The 21,890-nt window shown below is 45.6% G+C and overlaps 1 protein-coding gene across 1 annotated transcript in view; it reads left to right on the top strand.

Annotated features, from left to right (window-relative positions):
• The window catches only part of CD79B (CD79b molecule), a 275,348-nt gene that overhangs the window by 18,815 nt on the left and 234,643 nt on the right, over window positions 1-21,890 (top strand). Inside the window, exon 2 of the mRNA XM_085642716.1 lies at window positions 19,054-19,095. Within this exon, the coding sequence (XP_085498842.1) occupies window positions 19,054-19,095 (42 nt within the window). The remainder of the gene's footprint in view (window positions 1-19,053; window positions 19,096-21,890) is intronic.

The raw sequence follows: 21,890 nt of genomic DNA on the forward strand, positions 1-21,890 counted from the left end.
TAATCAGGCAGTCTGTTGGTCTTTGGTGGACTTGCCCAGGGACCGGTGTCAACTGCTTCTATCCGCTCCCACCGGTCAGCTCCTTTTGCAGGGTAGTCCCATTCCTTTCCCCTCCTTCAGGCAGAACTCCTTGGGTTTCCAGGAAAAGCCATGCAGTTCATCTTCCTCCAGATAGGTCTCCAGGTAATGTCTCCTCATCCCGGGGAACTGACTTTCAGGCACATACCAGCCTTGGCTGCACATTATTCCTTTGGGTACTCTGAGGAGTGCCCCCTCCTTAGACAGACAGAACTTGGAAATGGAACAAGTGGGTCAGCAGGTCCCATTTTCTACAGAGTTGGCAGAGAGTGAATGTGGTTTCTGTCTTTTCAAAACCGATTTGGATTGGTTCCCTTTTCATGTGTCCTTCTCAGTTTGTCTTCTGGCCTCAGCCTTTGTCTCGACTAATGCTTTTCAATTCAAAGTCGTCTCCAGGCTAGAGCAGCCACAACAGAGCAACAAATAGTTGTGAGTAGTCTGCACCTCACTATCAACAGCCACACTTCGAACCTCATCAAATTCCAAGAGGAAGTCTCTCTTTTCTTTCCCCATAACAGAGATCCCTTCTTCCAGTCAGAAGTATGTCAGCAAAGGCACCCAGTTTCTGGAAACGCAAGTACCTCTCCATCTTGTGCCCATGAACAGGCCAGGGGCTTCCTAAATAGAACGACAGGCCTGTGCCACTACTCTAGTTGCCTCGGGTGCTCATGCGATGCATACCAAACTTTACTAGTTTAAATGCATATATCCAAGCACAAAGGATCTCGGTTCTAGGATATCCAGGCTCATGATCAGCAGAGGAACTTTAGGTGAATGAATAGTAGGTTCCCATTCATGTGAGAGAGGTAAAAAGGCCTTGACATATTATAATTACTACAAAACACGGTATGTTGCCATCCTCGCACTTGTGTGTGAACCTGTGACAGTAGCCCTCCACATCGCACTCGTGTGAACCTGTAACAGTCACAGTAGTCTGTTTGGTGCATCCTTCTAGTTCCAGGACCAGTCAGAAGTCAAGGGCAAGCCTTGGCCTTCGCACACATGGTAGATTACCGCAAGGCTGGAATCGAAATCTGAGAACCTGGATACCAGATACTCGCAGCTGGACAAGCAGGGGAATTAGTAGACCTAACATTCTACATTTAAAGACTGATGAAGGACACAAGGGATGGTTTAGTGAAGAGAATATATATAAACAATCTAGGTTAGGAGGCTCCACCATGTTCTGTAATGAGAGCTACTTATGTTCATTATATGATGTAATAGTTTTAGTGTGGTAACAGTGATCACATCAGACACGATTACATTAGTGCCACTTCATGAAGGTTTACCCACAGTGATGACCTCAGTGCATCATGCAGGGTTACGAGCAGTAATGTGAAAAAGGCTTAGTCAGTTTGGAATGCATCTACATGGTTAATACATGACAAGCATAGCTGCAAGGCTCCTGGAAAGGCAGTTGGACAAACCTGAACTAGGTATTAATGAGTTATTTGGTAAGGTAATTGGTCCTTTGCCCAATGGCATATAAAGAAAGGACAAACTAGGTGCCTGTGTAATAGGAATATGCACTGTAACCTGATCAACGCTTAAACAAAACCATAAACCACAGCACAGAGGAAATGTGTCCTTGAAACATGCACAAATGCCTGCAATCCTTGGGAAAAGGACATAGCTTTGGGGGGCTGTTTGGGATGTGTCACCCACACCCAAAATAAATGCATTCTTGGCTTGGCAGTTGGGTCTAGTGGTCCTGAGTCGGTCTGCTTTGTCTGTTTTTGTTTCCTGACTTCACTAAGAGGTTTTAACTTGTTCATTTTTTGGATCAGGAACTTAAATATATATATTAACCAGGTTACCAAACCAGTAGTAAATCTGCTCCTATATAATTTTGAATGGATGCAAATCTACTGAAGTTTAGAATTCACACACATTGGCAGCAGTAGGCTCGGAAAGCTCATTAGTCTCAGGTTTCCAGGCATACTACTGGCGTTCAAATACCCAGACGTTCATGTGACAAATGCTTCAGATATTCAAACCACTGGCAAGTGCTTGGGGTAGCATTCAAAATCAATGTTTTTGGGCCACTGTGACACTCGAGAGGCCTTGACTTAGGGTTTGGGCAGACAGAGTAAAGGCAGATATGTGGCATATAACTTTGTGTCCACCACTCTGCCTGCAAAATTCAGAGATGTAAGCCGGCCCACCGACATCTCTATATATTGGCACAAACTTCCATCATGGCAGATCTTGTCAATCTACGAAAAGTCAAACATGATAGCTGGCCGGCAAACTTTTCCAAAGTTTTTATTTTTCCAAAAACAAGCTCCTAAAGCTTGAGTTTGTTTTGGGAAAATAAAAAAGAATGACCCCACCCCCTGCACACCATGGGAGTTATCTCCTAAGGTGTGAGGGTCTTTTTTCTTTTCTTTTTTTAATGTCCCTCACTGTAGGAAATTGGGTTACTACCTGGGGGAGAGGTGAACCCCAACTCAAGCAGGAACCACGATTCCTGTTAGGGTGTAGTCAAGCCAAGTTAACCTGTGGTTAACCCTCTGGAAGCTTGGCATGAACAAAGTTAGGCTTAACTTAGAGGCAATGTATACCGTATTTATGCAGCACACAAACAGTAATAAAGCAAAAGAAAAATCCCACACCATAGAGTACGATTTAATAAATTACTTGAGACCAAAACAACAAAATCTAATCAATAAAACCAGGGATATGCAATTTCAAAGATTTAGGTGAAAACAGTGCCTAAAAGCACAAAGTGCCAACTGTGGTCATCTGGGTGCTCTGGACCGGGACAAAGTTAAGTTTGAGCCGACCGTGATGGAGCCCAGACCAGAGACAGGGACAAAGTTAGGCCCGCTGAACAAAGAACCTTAAATCTTGGTTTGCAGAGCGTTGTGAGGTCCCGCGTCGAGGATGCGTCGCACAGTGGCGGTTGCAAGGAAGCTGCAGGGCTGTGATGTGGAGTCCTGTGTCGTCATTGAGGATGCATTTGACGAGGGGTTTGCAGTGTGTAGTCCTGCATTGAGGATGCATCGTGCAGCAGTGGTTCTGAGGAAGCTGCGGGACTGTGATGTGCAGTCCTGTGTCATCGTTGAGGATGCCGTTGACAAGGGACCTGCAGTGTGAAGTCCTGTGTTGAGGATGCATTGCACAACGGTGAATCTGAGGAAGCTGTGTGGCTGCGATGCGGAGTCCTGGGTCATTGTTGAGGATGCAGTTGATGAAGGGCTTGCACTGTGAAGGCCTGCATTGAGGATGCGTTGTGCAGCAGCGCTTCTGAGGAAGCTGGGAATTGAAGTCCTGCGTCGGGATTCATTGCATAGTAGCAGTTCGGATGCGGCTGCGAGGAGATGCATTGGTTCTGCTTGCAGTACCACAGGTGGGCTTGCAGAGCACCTTCAGGCCCAGTTCCAAGTGTACAGGGTTGGGGTGGCACCACTTGGGGGGCCAGGACCCACAGCAAACAACATCCAGGTGCTGGGTTCAATGTGGTTTGAGCCTTTTCTGTCTCTAAGGCTCTGATCCGAAGACCAGCTAGCTAGCCCTTGGAGTCACTCTGCTGGTATTGAGCTCAAGATGCAGGCCCAGCCCTTCTCACTCAGTCAGCAGGGCAACAGAGTGGCAGGGCAACAGAGTGGCAGGACAACAGAGTAGCAGTCCTTCTTGCAGCAGAGCAGCATAGCAGTCTTTCTGCGTCTTCCATAGGTAAAGAGGTGCACTGAAGATTTGGGTTGGAAGGTCCATTATTCATATTTGGTGCCCATTTAGAAGTAGGAGAAGTTTCTAGAGGCTTCCACCCTAAAGGTGCTTGGAATTACCTGCCTCCCAGCCCTGGCCCCAGCTTACATGGGGGTCACGAAATACTAGTGTTGGAAATGGCTCTTTTGCAAGGTTACCCCAAACTTTTTTCCTTCCTCTTTTTCTGACCTTCTTTTTGTTGGCTTCAGGACTCTGAGCACTTTACTACTTCTAATCAGTGCTAAAGTTAATGTGCTTTTTCCCTAAACGTGTGAAATTGGGGCATGCACGTTTGACATATTTAATATACTTGTAAATCCCTTGTAAGGTGGTATACCATATACCCAGGGCCTATACGTTTAATGCTACTAGTGGGCTGCAGCACTGATTGTGCCACTCACTGAAGTAGCTTTTCAAATCTGTCTCAATCTATCCTTTGTGTGCAGTCTATTGACACTTTGACTTGGCATTTAAAACTACTTGCAAAACCTTAAACTCCTCTTTTTCTACATATCAGTCACCCATAAGGTAGGCCCTAATGGTAAGGTGCTATGTATGCAAAAGGTAGAGTATGTACTGTGATGCTTTATATGCAATGGCAGAGACAAACAACTAAATTCATCTTTCACTACTGTGAGGCGTACCCCTCTCATAGGTTAGCATTGTGAATTCAGTTATAACTTTTTAAGTGGTAATTCCTGGTCAGAGGAGTAGATTTTTAATATTTTATATCTTTGGATTGGTAATGATAAATCCTCCTTACTGGTGAAGTTGGGTTTAACATTACTAGTTTAGGAATGCCACATTTAGAAAGTGCCATTACAAACTTATGGGGATTTCCCAGAAGGCATCAGAGGACCCGGGAATAAATTCAGTTAAAGCAACAATTGGTCCCGACGTACCAACATAAAGATGAAAAGGAATGAGAAAGATTCAATCCAAACGGTCATTCAACAAGTTATACTGTACAAGGAGTAATAACACAGAGAGACGGACCAAAGAATAACATTATCCAATAGACAAAATCTTTGTTTTATAGAATCTATATAAATATGTCCTATTCAATAAGTCATTTTGACAGTAGAAGGTTGACAGGAGAAACGTGAAAAGAGAGTGCTCATGTGCAATTGTGAACGAGAAGAGATAAGAGAGAAATCAAGGAAAAATGAGAAACAAAAATACTCTAATTTGCACATAAAACACTGGTTGGAATGAGTAATTAATTAACCTAACCAATATTGGGCCTGTATGCAGTCTAAATGCTCTATCTCATTGCTGAAATGGCCTATTTTAAAGAACGATGTCACATATTCAGAAATACATCATTCTAAGCGTTCTGTATTCCAGGCCATAAAAAGGGGAATGTGTCGAAATTCCGACCCGTCTTGCGCGTAGAGGGTACCTTCTACCTCCGCATGAATGTCTTCATCAGGACAAAAAGACAACCTAAACAAAGTAAAAAATCCAATCAAAACCTGTCCCTCTGTTATACTCCTGTGACCTAGCCACCAAAGATTAAAAAGATCTCAAGACACTGACCATAGTGTTAGCCAGGACAATCCATAACGATTATGTTGTCCAAGAAACGAGGAATCAATCCAATTCACAAAACATGTAAGGTGGTATGAAACATTAAATGTATCCTGATCGGAAAACCACCAAGTAAATCTAGCAAAACTTTGATCATTAGAAAATCATGACAAAAACGTACCCCTACCAAAGGAGTAAAGCGGGGACCCGCTTTACTCCTATGGATTGGTATTGATTGTCCTGGCTAACACTACGGACAACCGTATACAAACCATCCTCCCTTGCGCACCTGTGCTCAACAAAAAATAGCCTACAGCCCTTGAAAATAACAGGAAAACCTTTACCAGAGGAAGGGAGGGAAACATTTGTTAGCTGAGCACCATCCACCGTATCACTTTAACCAAATTAATGGTAGGTGCTATAAAATGGCTGGTTATATTGTGGGTTACCAGTCCAACCTGAAAAGCTCAAAATGAGAGCAAATGTAGCCAGGGCAGTCCCATCCGCCAATATCCCCAGGAGGCAAACCTCCCAAGGTCAGCTGCCCCCAAAAGCCTATTGGCATAAAGAGGAGCAGCACAGACCACACACTCAATGTAGCTTTATTGAAAACAGGTGCACATCACAAAATGTAACCCCAGGCCTTAGCATTACAACACTAAACCTCACTATACAACAAATCACCTACATCAATACACTCATACCCTAATAATCCCCCTCCTCTTACATCTTTTATCTTGTAACTTTGTAACCCCTATCCTGATATTGAACTGTTGAACACTTTAACCTACATCTATTAACATCTAATTATCCTAAACCTTATCTTTTAATATTTCCTACAGATGTAACTCTAATCCTGTGGCTTCATATTTCAATTCTGGGTGCTCTACCTGACTAAATCCCTTGTCCCTACAGAAAACGTGCCTATCCCTATCAGTCTTTAGCCTGGCCTTATCAATGTCTGTGGGCTTGTTCGCCTCCCTCCAATGGCTTCATGAGATAAACTCTGTCCATAGGACAAAACTGCCGGCCACTCTCTCTTAATATCTAAGCGACCCCTTTTCGTCTCCTTCAACAAAGCCAGTCCATTACTCACAACCATGTAATTTTCCCCCCAAGAGGAGCATCAAAATATCTGGACATGTGTGCATTCTCAACAACATATTCAAACATTTCAACTGTTCAAGTCACAGAATACCACCTTTTCCGTGCCAAGTAACTTTGAAACTGCCGATGATCAAGCCCAAGATTGGCGCCTTGGCCCTTCTGGACTTCTCCCATTTAACAAAGATAGTTTGACAGACTCTGGACCAGCAACTGCACCTGGAAAGAACAGTATATGTGAGATACAAAAGACAACATGAGACTATTCACATCCCCTCTTGCCCAACCTCACATATCGACGAAAGCAATCTGACAACCACTGGCCCAGTTACATGATCCTGCCCCTACCCCAGCCATCTTATGCCGCTTCTGTGGCCACCCCGATCCTGAAAGAATGGGATCCATACTCCCTTGGCAGCTCCCCCAGTGTTGTCAATGCTTTCATCAGAACCCATAAGAGTTGAAAAGCTGCACTCCTTTGCCATTTATGTGCCTAAAAAACTCTCCTTGGGACATCCCACTTATTGCCCTTAGTTTTTTGCCCACCTCACTGGGCATAGGTCCAGAACTGGGAATAGCTGCAACACCACTGTCTTCCCTTTGGTCCTCTGATTCGTCTTAGAATAATGAATCTACAGCTCTAAAATATCAGCCGTAACCCCAATATCCTCCCAGACCAACCCTGGAACTCTCCCCAATAGTTTGAAAATGCTGAAAGCCCCAAAAAGCATCCATGAGATTAGCATGACAAAATCGCTTCTTCTCTGCAGCTGCATATGGCCGGCTGGATCCCCACCACTTTTCCAAAAAGTTGCCTTGACAATGGCTTCCCCCCATGGAATTGCAATACCTACCAGCTTCCCTGTGATCGTGATTCTAGATAAACCCTTATCAATCAATACTAACATGTACAGCACCACATACTCCTCCCTAATCCAAACCTCCTGATAGCCCCGCTGGCTTCGAACTCCTGCCAAGCCTGCATATATGACTTCCTAGTGGAGTCCATCAGAGACACTATCACCAACTGAATCATCCTTTCTCGCCTATGCTCCACATTTCTGCCGGTATCGGTGTCTTGACCTGCCCATGAAACCTCTCCCACTGCGAACGAGAGAGAGCAGCCGCAATGTCATTGTCCACCCCAGGCACATGTCTAACCCTGAAACCATGTCATGTCTCAAACAACCCATCTCAAAAACTCTCAACAGTTTGAGAACCTGCTCGTCCAGTGCAGACTGTCTGTTGACCACATGTACCACAGCCATATTGCAAATTCTGAACATCTTCTTGTGTGCCAGTTACTGACCACAGAGCGTAACCACCACTACCAGCAGGAACAATTCCAGGAAAGTGATGCTCCTGCCCCCCGCTTCCTATCCACAGGCTACTCCTCTGCACACAACCTGCCCCGCCATTACAAACCAATGCTCAGACCGGCTGCTGCATTGGAGTATATCTGTACATCCCAATCACAATCCTGCGGGGCCACCATCGGGATGCCATTGAACTCTTGCAAAAACCTACAGCACATACGTAAATCTTTTTTCGCACCCTGCCAACAATCAGATGTGGTGATGAGACAGTGATAGCCAGGCTAGGGGCAAGCATAGACGCCTGCAAAAAGTCCATCCTGCCCTCTCTACCCTGCAAGCAAAGTTGAGATTTCAAGCAGAACCTCTACGTCCCTGACAGTAACTTTTTGCTTAGTCAATGACGTCAAGCAATAGCTGCATTTGCACTGTTTGTCCACCAGGAAGCGCGCCTACTTGGGTACTGAATCTAGTTCAATGCACAAAAAAGGAAAGCCCTGTGCTGGGCCCTACTGTGTTTTCCGGTGCCAGTGGCACCCCAATGTCACCTATCAGCTCTTGAAAATGTGCAAACTGGTGCCTTCTGTTTGCGGAACCGAGTAGACCCACAAAGAAGAAATAGTCTAGATAGTGTGTCACTGTGGCCCTGCCTTTCTGCCATGTGAAAACTCATTGTAAAAGGGAACTGAAGTTCTCAAAAAGTATTGATGAGTTGGAGCACCCCATGGGAAGGGCTTTGTCCACATACCAGGACCCGTCAAATTGTATCCCTAGCAACTGGATATTCTTCGAGTGCACCGGCAACAGCCTAAAAGCTGAGTTGATATCGCAATTAGCCAAAAGAGCCCCACGAACAACCTGTTCAACCAATGCCACTGCCACATCCATTGACAAGTAAGATACCAATGAAACCTACTCCGATATGTAATCATTGACAGAGCTCCCTTTCGGCCATAAAAAGTGTTGTATTAACCTGAATTGACCCATGTCCTTTTTTGGCACCACACCAATGGGTGAAACTATCAACTCAGGCATCAGCCATATGCTGAAAGGGCCCTCTATCCTGCCCTCTTGCACCTCCTTTATAAACTTTTCCCACTCCCCCTGTTTGTGTGACTGTGCTGACTTCAAATTCTCCGCCCACGACGTGACTTTGGACCCTTATAACCCATCCTGAAACCCTCCTGAAAACCTTCACTCAACAATTCTTGGGGAGAGAAGTTGGCCTAACGGCTAGGGCGTTCGATCCCGGACCTGGGGAACTGGGTTTGAGTCTCGGTAATGACACTGAACATCCTGTGATTCTGGGCAAATCACTTAATCTCCCCGTGCCTAACAAAAATGAATGTGTGTCCTCATGTAACATAACTGGTGCTCTGTAAAGTGCTCTGATACCCGATTCGGTTGCGGGTCAAGTTCGCGCTATGTAAAACTCTAAAAAAAAAATATTGGTAATCCAAGCATTCCAGCTTAATTGGAGTCTGAGCTCTTGCCCATTTTCCCATGGGACCCGCGCCATGCACCTTAATTACCCTTTAGTCCGCTGGCAGGCCCCTGGTATTTATTTCAACGCCCTGTCTGTTGCTGCCTGCTCCATAGCAATACACCAGTTTGTGTCCACCTGCTCACTTGGAGCACTCATGCCGGAACTTACAGTACTCTCTCGTACATAAACCCTTGCTAAAGTCCCAGCATGTCCCAAGCACACCCCCTTGCGTCTTAAACCCCACCCCTCCTCAGGTGGCACGCTACTGAAAGGGCTGGTATACCATTGGATGGCCACTTGCGGTAAAGAACATTTTCCCCAACTTCTCCGGGCCCATTGTCTGGTGCCAAAGGTCATTGTTAATCTCTCCCCACTTTGCCCCGGGATCCCATGATAAAAGCATGTGAAACTCCTCATCGTATTGCACCCATGCCTAGCCCCCATACATGATCTGAACCCTCCTGATCACGTCCATATATCTAAATACGGTCATGCACCACTCTAGATAGTTTTTGCAGTATACACTTGCAAAAATTGAGGCCGCTGTTAATTTCTCTATGGTTGCTGGCACCTTGGCCCGCTTGGACAGCTCATACTCTTCCTCTTTGGAACCCTCTTTTGCCCGCAGTTCCCTGTGGAGCAGCTTCAACATCTCCCCTTTCCAAATTTTCTCTTCGGTTGCCAGCATTAAAGGGGGGCCGAGGGGTTTTGTAACCCCCGTATAAGGGAGCTTCTTAATCTAAAGTTTCTTGCTCTCCTTGACCCCTGTTTCCTGTACTTCCTTATTCTTCAGCCCTCCGTTTACCTCACTGCCCTCCTACAGGGTATCCGGTGTGGCCTTTGCCCCTTGGTCTGACGCACCCGCCAAGGTCACCCCCACTCGCTCCACTTCTTTTTTGAACTTGCCCAAGGCGGTTGCCTCTGTCCCTACCTGGCATCTTTGATGTACAAACATTTCCTCATTCTTACGTCCCCACTGGCCCTGTCACTCCCTGCCTCCAACCCAATGGGCACCATCCTCTTGTCTCCCACCAGTTTCCCTCTTCCTCTTGAGCCCTTACCTGGTGTTAAGGTTGGGATTTGCACTGGATCCAGCTGCCTAACCAGCTGCAAGGGGTCCATGATCGCCTTGTGCCGGGTCTCCCAATCTGCATGACACTCCTGTAACAAACTACGTACATTTACTGAACCTCCCCCACGCATGCACCACTTCACCACCATCGGTGTTCCTCTGCCCCAAACGCTTGTCTTCCACCACTTCACCTTCTTCAAGACTCCTCTCATCATAGTCCAGCTGATGATGAGGGGCAACGAGATCTCACAAACCAGTGGGTACCACGACCTTAGCAAGCAACTGCAATGGGTCTGAGGCAGTAGGTCCCTTCACACCAACTGAGGGGCGTCAAGTAGCCACAATACGCCCTTCCAGCCATCCCCCCGCCGTCCGTGTCCCTGCATGGCAGCCCTCCTTCGCGGGGGGCGCAACTACTGTCCAGGTTGCTGCATTACAGAGGCCACACCAGACCTTCTGATGGCAGTGTCGTTGCTATCCTGCATCAGCATCCGATTGGTCGCGCTACGCCCTGACATCTGTTCCTCTCAGGGCCATGTAGCCGCATTAAACTCTCCCAAGTCTGCATGTCCGTTGTCACAACGAACCTGTAAAATAAAGGGTGGGCCCAGGATGCAGGGATTAATGTCCCTGCCTACCTGCTCCGTGCCCTGATCTGGGACCCACAGCCAGCTCCACCTACTCCACTGACCTTGTGACGCTACCACCTCCTCGTCACACCACCCCTTTATCCCCCTCCTACTTCTGACTCCACTTCATCTTGGCCACCACCAAACCCGTAGAAGGCCCTACAATGTGGCCCTAATTGTCATCCTCAAACTGACATCTATCCTCCCCCTGCCGCCTAGTTGAACTCCGCTCCCCCATCGGCCTCCACCCTCTCTGCTCTGACCTGTGAGTCCACATACTCCATCAGTCCCTTAATAGCCACCCCCAGTGGCCAACAACATTGATGGCAACTGCTCCTCAAACTTGGCCTTGGCCTCTGCTCTACCATACAACACTTTACCAAAAATTGTGGCTGGTGGTATACAATGGCTGGTTATATTGTGGGCTACCAGCCCAACCTGACCAGCACAAAATTAGCCCAAATTTAGCCCGGGCTGTCCCATATGCCAGTATCCCCAGGGGGCACACCTCCCAAGGTCGCCTGTCTTCGAATGCCCATTGTCCTCTACTTTCTGTTCAACCTTCTTTCCTAAGGCAGTGCCCAGTGTCGAGAGGAGTGGTTAAGGAGACCTATGGAAACAGACTCTTACTGTTATGTCAACAACACTAACCACACTCGTAGCTTAGTCACCCAAATATAACTGCCACTTCCTTCCAGTTATTTCTGTGACATGATGATAGACTCAGTCAATGGCAAACTGATGGTCTTTGTCATTACCATCCACTGAACAATGCTGATAGAATATTCTCATCAGCGACTAAATACAGTCCTCACTATAAGACTATAAGCTCATCTTTTTTCTGCACCTCAAGTGTAGTCCATCACCACATTCGACTGTCATGAATACTTTACAGATCTTTTCTGTCAGGGCTCGAGGAGGTGTCACTCTCAATCCTCAGGAGCGAAGCTAGATCCCACCTTCCCCGAGGACATGGTAAGCCTCCTACTATAATACAACAGGAAGCTCATATGTGACCCCAGGGAGGGATGGGTAGACTTGGAACTTCCAGGAAGGAGACACAGCGCAGGAGAGAACAACGTATTTGGAATCACTAGTAGAGACTGTGAAAGAGAAAAGGATGTCCAAGCATTAATATCTGAACATTGGAAATATTATCGCAAGTGTGGTATCTACGTGTGTCTTGACAAGATTGCGTATGGTCTCAACTCACCTTTTACATATAGAGCCGCATCTCCAATGTACGCCTTGAGCACTTTAAAGTCTAAATGCTATCTCAGCATACAGCAACTGTAGCTCAAGGTAAAAGTTCCTCTTGATACAAGTTTTATTCGCTGTGTCCGGAGGAGACAGAAAGTTGTAGAATCCTCATTAAGTATCAAGGAAATGAAAGTATTGAAACTCCGGACGGGTTTGGAAGTTAAACTAGTCTCGAGACAAGGATTAGCAACAAGTAATTACACACGCGAGCCGTGAATGTTCAGCGTTGCAGCCAGTTGAAAGGAAACAATTCTTGAAGTGATTCCAGACAAATATTCACCTTAGTTGTGATGCTGAGGACACATTTTAATGTCGGTTACAGTGTGTGTTTGTTAGCGGCAGTTGGATCGAAAATGCAGCGTGTCTAAAGTTCCGGGTGAAACAGGGGGCGTGTTCGCTGAACCGTAACCAACGGTAATGAGGATGCAGACACGGAAGTTCAGAGCGTAATTCTCCAACTGGATATAGTTGCGAATTCTTCCTACATAGTTGCAGGATGGTTGACGAGGAAGCCGTAAGCGGCGAGCAGGAATCTTGACAAAGACGCCGTGAGTGGCGTTGCAGGGACGTTTGACGAGGACGCCGATAATGGCGTGTAGGGAAGTTTGACGAGGGCGCCGATAATGGCGTGCAGGGAAGTTTGACGAGGGCGCCGATAACGGCGTGCAGGAAAGTTGCTGAAGACGCCGCAAGTGGCGTGCAGAATCGTCGACTTGAATTCTTCCAGGAACCAAGATGAATCCACCAGGACGGTCAGTATTCTCACAGGAAATGAGAAGTCAAGCAAAGAAGGAGAGGGCGGATCTCTATTTGAAGGCAGCGAGAGCTGTGATTCGTCAGCAGGCATCATGAGACCACACACAATCTTGTTGAACAGTGCAATGCATCATGGTATTTGTAGTGAGATAGAAGAATATGGGACCAAACTAGGTGTGGGACGTCTTGCGGGTAACAGTTCTCCCCCTTAAAGGTAGCCTAACAGGGCGAGGTTTGTTGGGGTGTAGGGCATGGAATCTGCGTACTAGCTGAGGTGCGTGCACATGATCTGCTAATTCCCATGTTCTCTCCTCTGCGGGGTAACCCACCCAATCTATCAGGTACTGCAATTTCCCGTGATGTCTTCGAGAATCTATTATTTTTTCGACCTCATATTCAAGTTCCCCTTCTATTGCAATGGGAGGAGGTGGAGGTTCAGGACAGGAAGGCTTTATATATATGGTTTCAGAAAGGAGATGTGGAATACAGGATGTATTTGCATTTCTTGGGGTAACTCGAGTTTCATCACTACAGGGGAGATAACCTTTACAATTCGATAAGGGCCTACATATCGAGGTTGCAATTTTCTAGTCCCTGCTAGACGAAGGTTTTTGGTTGCTAACCACACTTGATCCCCTGTTTCATATTTAGGACCTTCTTGTCTGTGTTTGTCTGCTTGCGTTTTCATCTGCATTTTAGTGTTGTTTAGTTCTTTTTTTGCCTGATTCCATATGTTCTGTAAATTTGTGTGATGCTCAGTAACTGCCGGGATTTCAGATAGGGATACTGGGAGATGTAGAGGCAAACATTTAGGGTGATATCCCTGAGCGAAAAAGAAAGGGGAGATCTTGGTGGCAGAATGCATGGAATTGTTGTAGGCAAATTCGGCGAGGGCTAATGCCATTACCCAATCACTCGAGAGGGTACTTAATAAACATCTAAGGTATTGTTCTAATGTTTGATTCGTCCTCTCTGTTTGACCATCTGTTTGGGGATGGTAAGCAGATGATAGACGATGATCTATATGTAAAGCTTGACACAATCTTTGCCAGAATCTGGAAACAAATTGGGGCCCTCTGTCAGACACAATGATTGAAGGCAACCCATGCAAACGAACTATTTGTTCTATAAAAATGTCTGCAAGTTCTCGGGCCTTGGGTACCTGTTTTAATGGTATGAAATGGGACATCTTGGAGAGCATGTCTACTACAACAAGGATTGTTGTGTATCCTCTTGAATTGGGCAGATCAGTGATAAAGTCAAGATTAATAGAGTGCCAAGGGGTTGGTGGGATAGGTAATGGTTGCAGAAGTCCAGCAGGGGCACAGTGTAACGATTTCTGTCGGGCACATGTGGGACAAGCCCTCACAAACTTAAATACATCCTGAGTCATTCCTTTCCACCAAAACCATCTCTTGCATATTTGAAGGGTCTTATCTTGCCCCGGATGTCCAACTAAAGGTAAAGAATGACACCATTGAAGGATTGTTCCACGAATTTCTTCAGAAGGTACATATATACAATTATCGTGGAGAAAGATACCGTTATCGATTTTATTGAGAGGATCGTTTAACCAATCTTCATGAGACATAGTGGCGTATTCTTCATAGAGTTTTGTCATGATTGAGTCAGGGACCTCTTGGTTCTTTTCACCTATAGCCACTATTTTGTTATCAGGGATGATGGGTACGGGAGTGTCAATGACCAGTTTGGACTCAATGCCTAATCTAGATAAAGCATCTGCTTTGCCGTGTTGATTTCCAGGACGGAATGAAATGACAAAATTGTATTCACTAAAGAAGGACACCCATCGCATTTGTCTCGGTGTAAGAGCTCGCGCCGATTTTAAAAACTGTAAATTACAGTGATCGGAGTAGATAGTGATCACATGAGGCGAACCAAGGAGGTAATGACGCCACTCTTGAAAGGCTAACTTAATGGCTAAAAGCTCTCTTTCACCAATCATGTAGTTTTGCTCTGCTGGGAGCAGGGTCTTTGAGAAGTATGCAATGGGATGGAGCGTTCCCGTCTTGTGGTCTCGTTGAGACAATATCCCTCCCACAGCATATTGTGAGGCGTCGGCCTCTATGAAGTAAGGTCTTATCTCATCAGCATGCCTTATTATGGGGGCTGAAGTGAATTTGTTCTTTAGTTCCTGAAACGCTGTTTCGGCAGCCTTATCCCATAGGAAGGGAGTTCCTTTCTTTAATAGTCGAGTGATAGGACGGATTAGATCAGAGAAATGATCTATGAACCTCCTATAGAAATTGGCAAACCCGAGGAAGGATTGCACCTCTTTCACGTTCTGAGGGCTTGCCCATTTGAGTATGGCTGATATCTTAGCTGGATCCATTTGTAATCCATCCGCGGATATCACAAACCCTAAAAAGTCAACCTTGTTCGCATGAAAAAGACATTTGTCTAACTTGGCGAATAGATGGTTGTCTTGGAGACATTGGAAAACGGTCTTCACATGGGATACATGCTCCTGTTCATTTTGGGAATAAATAAGAATATCGTCGATGTATACGATTACAAATACATCTAGATATTCTCTCAACACTTCATTCATAAAGAATTGAAAGGCAGCAGGAGCATTACATAATCCGAAGGGCATTACACAGTACTCATACAGACCGAACTTGGTGCGGAATGCCGTCTTCCACTCATCCCCTTCTCGTACTCGAATCAAATGATAGGCTCCACGGAGATCCAGCTTGGTGAAGATTTTAGCTTTGCGTACTTGATCTAAGAGAGTAGGGATGAGTGGAAGAGGGTATCTGTTTTTGATCGTCACCTTGTTTAAGGCGCGATAGTCCAAGCACGCTCTTAAGCCACCCTCCTGCTTGGGTATGAAAAAGATGGGCGAAGACACTGGTGAGGTTGAATGACGGATGAAACCTTTCTGAAGCATATCATTGAGATATTCCTGTAAATATTTGGTTTCGGGTCCCGTAAGGGCATAGATTCTGCTAAGAGGTAATTCTGCCCCAGGGACTAGGTCTATTCTGCAATCAAAAGATCTATGTGGGGGCAATTCCACTGCTTTAATTTCATCAAATACCGTAACGAAGTCCTGGTATTCTACAGGAAGAGTAGATTGATAGGTAGACCCAGCACAATACAAAGGAACATGCATCTGTATCATGTCTTGATAACAATGTTCTATACAGTAAGATGAATTTAGCGTGAGGGTTCGATTTCTCCAATCTATGCTGGGATTATGTCTTTGCAACCAAGGAACTCCCACAATTGCTCCAAAAGGAGGGGTATCAATCAGATCAAAGATTATTTTCTCCGTATGACCATTATCACAGGTCATAAGCAGCTCGGGGGTCTGGAACGTTACTAACCCTGAGGATAAAGCTGATCCATCAACAGCTCTTACTTTTTCAGGTTGTGATTTTTGAATGAACTCAATACCAAAAGATCTGGCTAAGGCTATGTCAAGGAAATTGCCAGTGGCTCCTGAATCTACCATGACAGATAAGGATTTTCTATGTTGTGGGGATAAGATAAGTACCACTGATATTGCCAAATGTTTGGATATTAGAGAGAAGGTGTTGGCCAGACAGGGTGAGACCTGTGGACAAGCTAGACTTGGAAGAATGGTCTCATGATCATCCAAGTCTAAATGTTTTCCGATTGTACTGCGGATATCGTCTTGTTCGCAGGAGGCTTTTTACCTGCACGGGATTTATTAGGGCATTCTTGGGCATAATGTCCTTCTTTCCCACAATAAAGACACAGATTCAACTTTCTTCTCTTGTCTTTTTCTTCTTGTGTCAAAGGTCCTTTAATGCTAACTATTTGCATTGGTTCACTAGAGTCTTTCTTTTCTATTCTAGGGATTTGGATACGTGTAAAGTCTACCTTGCCCTTTTCCCCTTTGCGTTCGTGTAGCCTGTGTTCTAATTTTACAACTCGATCGATGAAAGATGCACAATCTTCAGGAGGATCTACAATTTGAGACAAAATATCTTTTAGTTCATCTCTCAACCCTCTGTAAAACAATGAAGTTCTCTTGGCTTCAGGCCATTGCGTCTCTGTAACCAGGCGGTTAAAAGTTGTTATATAGGTTAATAGATCTTTTGAACCTTGTTTTAACCCAAGTAGCTCGTTATCACTAGCCTGCATATATGAATGTCTGGCACATAAGCGTTTCATGCTGTCTTTAAACAGGGTTAAATTGTACAAGATAGGGTCGTCATTTTCCACTAAAGGAACGGCCCATAATGCCGCATTCCCCGATAGGTAGGATATAATGAAAGCTACTTTTGCAGCGTCATCAGGAAACGCTGCCGCCTTACTGAGAAACTGTAAATGGCACTGATTCATAAAGACGGCGAATTTACTGCTATCACCAGAAAATCTCTCAGGCATGGCTAAAGGTGTTTGTGGAGCTGTGACCACAGTGACGTTCACAGGGGGTGGGGGGGGTTCGGGTTGTCTGTAGAGGTACTCGGGAAGGAAGGACCTTGAAAGCGAGCAGGCTGAATATAGGGTTTCTTATACAGGGATCCACTGTCTACGCCTAGAGTTTTCTGACTTCTTAACATGTCTATTTCTAATACCAATCTTTGATTTTCGGTCTTTACCTCTCTGAGTTCAGTTTGTAAAGTAACTAAGGCTGCAGCGAGATCCGTCATGGATAGTTCAGGATGCTCAGGAGTAGATACTCCCGGCATCAGAGTCTCTTTGTCCATGCTTCGCTCGGGGGATTTATAAAAACGTGGGCTTGACTTTCTCTCAGGGCTCGAGGAGGTGTCACTCTCAATCCTCAGGAGCGAAGCTAGATCCCACCTTCCCCGAGCACACGGTAAGCCTCCTACTATAATACAACAGGAAGCTCATATGTGACCCCAGGGAGGGATGGGTAGACTTGGAACTTCCAGGAAGGAGACACAGCGCAGGAGAGAACAACGTATTTGGAATCACTAGTAGAGACTGTGAAAGAGAAAAGGATGTCCAAGCATTAATATCTGAACATTGGAAATATTATCGCAAGTGTGGTATCTACGTGTGTCTTGACAAGATTGTGTATGGTCTCAACTCACCTTTTACATATAGAGCCGCATCTCCAATGTACGCCTTGAGCACTTTAAAGTCTAAATGCTATCTCAGCATACAGCAACTGTAGCTCAAGGTAAAAGTTCCTCTTGATACAAGTTTTATTCGCTGTGTCCGGAGGAGACAGAAAGTTGTAGAATCCTCATTAAGTATCAAGGAAATGAAAGTATTGAAACTCCGGACGGGTTTGGAAGTTAAACTAGTCTCGAGACAAGGATTAGCAACAAGTAATTACACACGCGAGCCGTGAATGTTCAGCGTTGCAGCCAGTTGAAAGGAAACAATTCTTGAAGTGATTCCAGCCAAATATTCACCTTAGTTGTGATGCTGAGGACAAATTTTAATGTCGGTTACAGTGTGTGTTTGTTAGCGGCAGTTGGATCGAAAATGCAGCGTGTCTAAAGTTCCGGGTGAAACAGGGGGCGTGTTCGCTGAACCGTAACCAACGGTAATGAGGATGCAGACACGGAAGTTCAGAGCGTAATTCTCCAACTGGATATAGTTGCGAATTCTTCCTACATAGTTGCAGGATGGTTGACGAGGAAGCCGTAAGCGCCGAGCAGGAATCTTGACAAAGACGCCGTGAGTGGCGTTGCAGGGACGTTTGACGAGGACGCCGATAATGGTGTGTAGGGAAGTTTGACGAGGGCGCCGATAACGGCGTGCAGGAAAGTTGCTGAAGACGCCGCAAGTGGCGTGCAGAATCGACGACTTGAATTCTTCCAGGAACCAAGATGAATCCACCAGGACGGGCAGTATTCTCACAGGAAATGAGAAGTCAAGCAAAGAAGGAGAGGGCGGATCTCTATTTGAAGGCAGCGAGAGCTGTGATTCGTCAGCAGGCATCATGAGACCACACACAATCTTGTTGACCAGTGCAATGCATGATGGTATTTGTAGTGAGATAGAAGAATATGAGACCAAACTAGGTGTGGGACGTCTTGCGGGTAACATTTTCAAACAATATTTTAGTCACTGTATTGGTTTCTGTTTAAAAGTTAAACATTAGATGTTTAATTTCTTTTATTTTTTTATTTTCAGATAGAAACCGAGTGGAAGCAAATCACGACCGACAAGATTTGGGTAAAAAAAAATTAAGTGATAATTACAAGTGGACTGTGTGAACTATAATACAACAAAGCATTAACATTGGCAATTTTTCATTTATATTTCAACAATTATATATTGTATTTGTGTAATTGTGTGCACTTGCCATTGTGTTCTCGATGCACCCTCAGACTGTGGAACATGGAAAACTGAGAGGAGATCCTATTGAAACGCATGCTTAAAGGAGTTGTTCAAACCATGGTACTTATTGGATATTTTAATAACCCTGCAAAGTCCAGACACAAACATTGATTAAATATATATACATATATATTTTAAATAAGTCTTTATTAAAAAATGTTCTTAATGCATCACAAGCACAACAAGCCAAATATAAATACAATACACATTTATGAAGAGTTCCACCACCCACCCACCACCTCCGTTGCTGCTCCATTATTAGAAAAAAGAGAAATTCATTTCATCAGAGAATACATCAACAAAAACACATACAACTTAACCTATACCCCAGATGTCTGTCAATTATCCCAACATTCATGGCCGTCCCAAAAACAAATGGAAAAGGAAAGCTTTTACCCAACCACAATGTACCTCAAAATCAATTTCCATGTTAATTATTCTCATTTTCACGAGGCCAGTTCTTTAGGTAGCCCAAATTGCTAACCCTTTGTCTCCGCCTCCTTACTTCCTGCTGCGGGAGTAGCGTCTCCAGCTTTCCTCGCAATCTGGGTTTTCCGCAGAGCCAGCAGTCAGACCCCGGGACTCTCTGCAGCACACCAGACCCCATCGCGCTACTCTCCGTGCGGTCTCGTGGAGGCTTCAGCTGTTTTGGAGGCATGCTCTGTGTAAAAAAGATCGAAGCCAGAGTCCGTAGCACCAGCCGAGCAGCGCTTTCAGAGCAGCGCAGACCAGCAAGTGAGTGAATCCGAAGGTTTTCCCCAATGGTCTCCTTCTTTGTAACCACCTTCCGAGGTCCACACTCACAGAGGTGATCATTAAGAGCTCCTGTCAAGAGGGTTTAGCAATTACACCATGGAGCAGTAGGCGAGAGGCTTTCTGCAGCATTCACACAGCCGCCATCTTGCCTCTCTGTTGCCTAAAAATATTTTTCTAGTGCATAATAGTGAATTTCCTCTCCAAACGTCCTGTTTTTAGGTCTCGCCTACCAGACAGCACAAGCTGTCTATTGCCAACAAAACCGATTGCCAGCTTACAGTGGGCCAAGAACCAGCCCATTGCTCACCAATGGTTGTCGTTTACTGTCACTCATATTTACTGGCTTTTTATTTGTTAGCTTATGTGGGCTTTCCTACTTATTGTGCTTGTCCCTCTCCTGAAATATGGACACATTGCTTGTGTCCTTCTGACTTGTGTCCCGGTTAGACCTATAGGGAAACACAGACATTTTACATACACACTGGTTTTTCCAAAGTTGATTTTACTCTCACACAATGACTTTTGACACACATTTGTGACCATGACAGTATGGATTAGTTTCCATAAAATTATACTTGCTTACAAAATCAACTTTGCAGGAACACTGTCATGAGACCTTGAACATTACATACAAGGTCTATACTTGCATTGTGCAAATGGGATTGTTTGATTTAGTCCCCTTGTTTTCTGATGATCCCTGGGGGCCAACTAGCCCACCAGGTACCTCCAGTAAGCCCCACACAGTGGGACTGCTGAGAGGTGGTCCGAGGCCACGCCCCTTTATACACCGCTCTGCAAATGCACCTCTTGGCGCATTGCTGATGGGGTGAGAGGTCCTCTTGTGTCCTGAGGACCTCAGGACTAAAGTGGACTTCATCACCCGAGCTGCAGTGCGCCAGGAGGCGCGTTTGCAGAGAGGTGTAAAAAGGGGGGCGTAGTCTTGGACCACTCTCAGCAATCCAGCTGTGTGAGGCTTACTGGAGGGACCTAGTGGGCTAGTTGGCCCCCAGGGACCCTCAGGATTCATGCGACTTAATTCCCCCAACCCAGAATATGCCAGGAGGCGTATTCGCAGAGTGTTGGAGAAAGAGGGCGTGACCTGTGGCCACCTGTCAGCAATCCCACTATCTGGGGCATACTGGAGGTATCAGGTAGGCTAGTTGGCCCCTAAGGACCTCAAGCAGCAAAGGGGAGTTTAATCCCCATCCAAGAGCGCGCCAGGAAATGCATTTGCAGAGTGGTGGGGAAAGGGGGAGTGGCCTGCTATGAGAATTTAGCAATCCTGCTGTGTGGGACTTACTGGAGGTAATAGGAGGGCTAGAAGCCCCAAAACGACTTGCTCTGTTTTTATTTTTTTTTAATATCAGCTGTCGCTCGCTTCCCAAACACAGAGACGACATATTTGATCTTCTGACCAGTATGCACCCGGACGCCATTTTCTTAACTGAGACCTGGCTTCACGGGTGTTCTGGCCCTGATGAAGCGGCTGCCCTGCCAGCTGATTATTCCATTGTAAGATGTGACCGTGAAGACAGAATGGGTGGTGGTCTTGCAATCATTTTTAATAATCGGTACACATGCAAATATGTTAAATTAACCCTTAAGGGATGCGAGGCTATGTGTTTCCAATTAGCCCTGACCCCCTCCCCCCCCCCCACTTCACCTTCTCAGGATTGCTAATTTACCGTCCACCCGGGCCGGCTGGCCCTTGGGCTGCTTCCCTTCCTGACCAGATTGCCCCTCATCTGCTTGGAGCAGCTAATTTTACGATCGTGGGGGACTTGAATCTTCATTTTGATGATCCCACGTGCTCTTGTCAGTACCACCCTAATTACTGACTTGGCTGCCATGAATATTTTGCTTCAAAATAACGG

The sequence above is a fragment of the Triturus cristatus genome, chromosome 1_1 (assembly GCF_964204655.1).
Source record: "Triturus cristatus chromosome 1_1, aTriCri1.1, whole genome shotgun sequence".
Taxonomy (NCBI): Eukaryota; Metazoa; Chordata; class Amphibia; order Caudata; family Salamandridae; genus Triturus; species Triturus cristatus.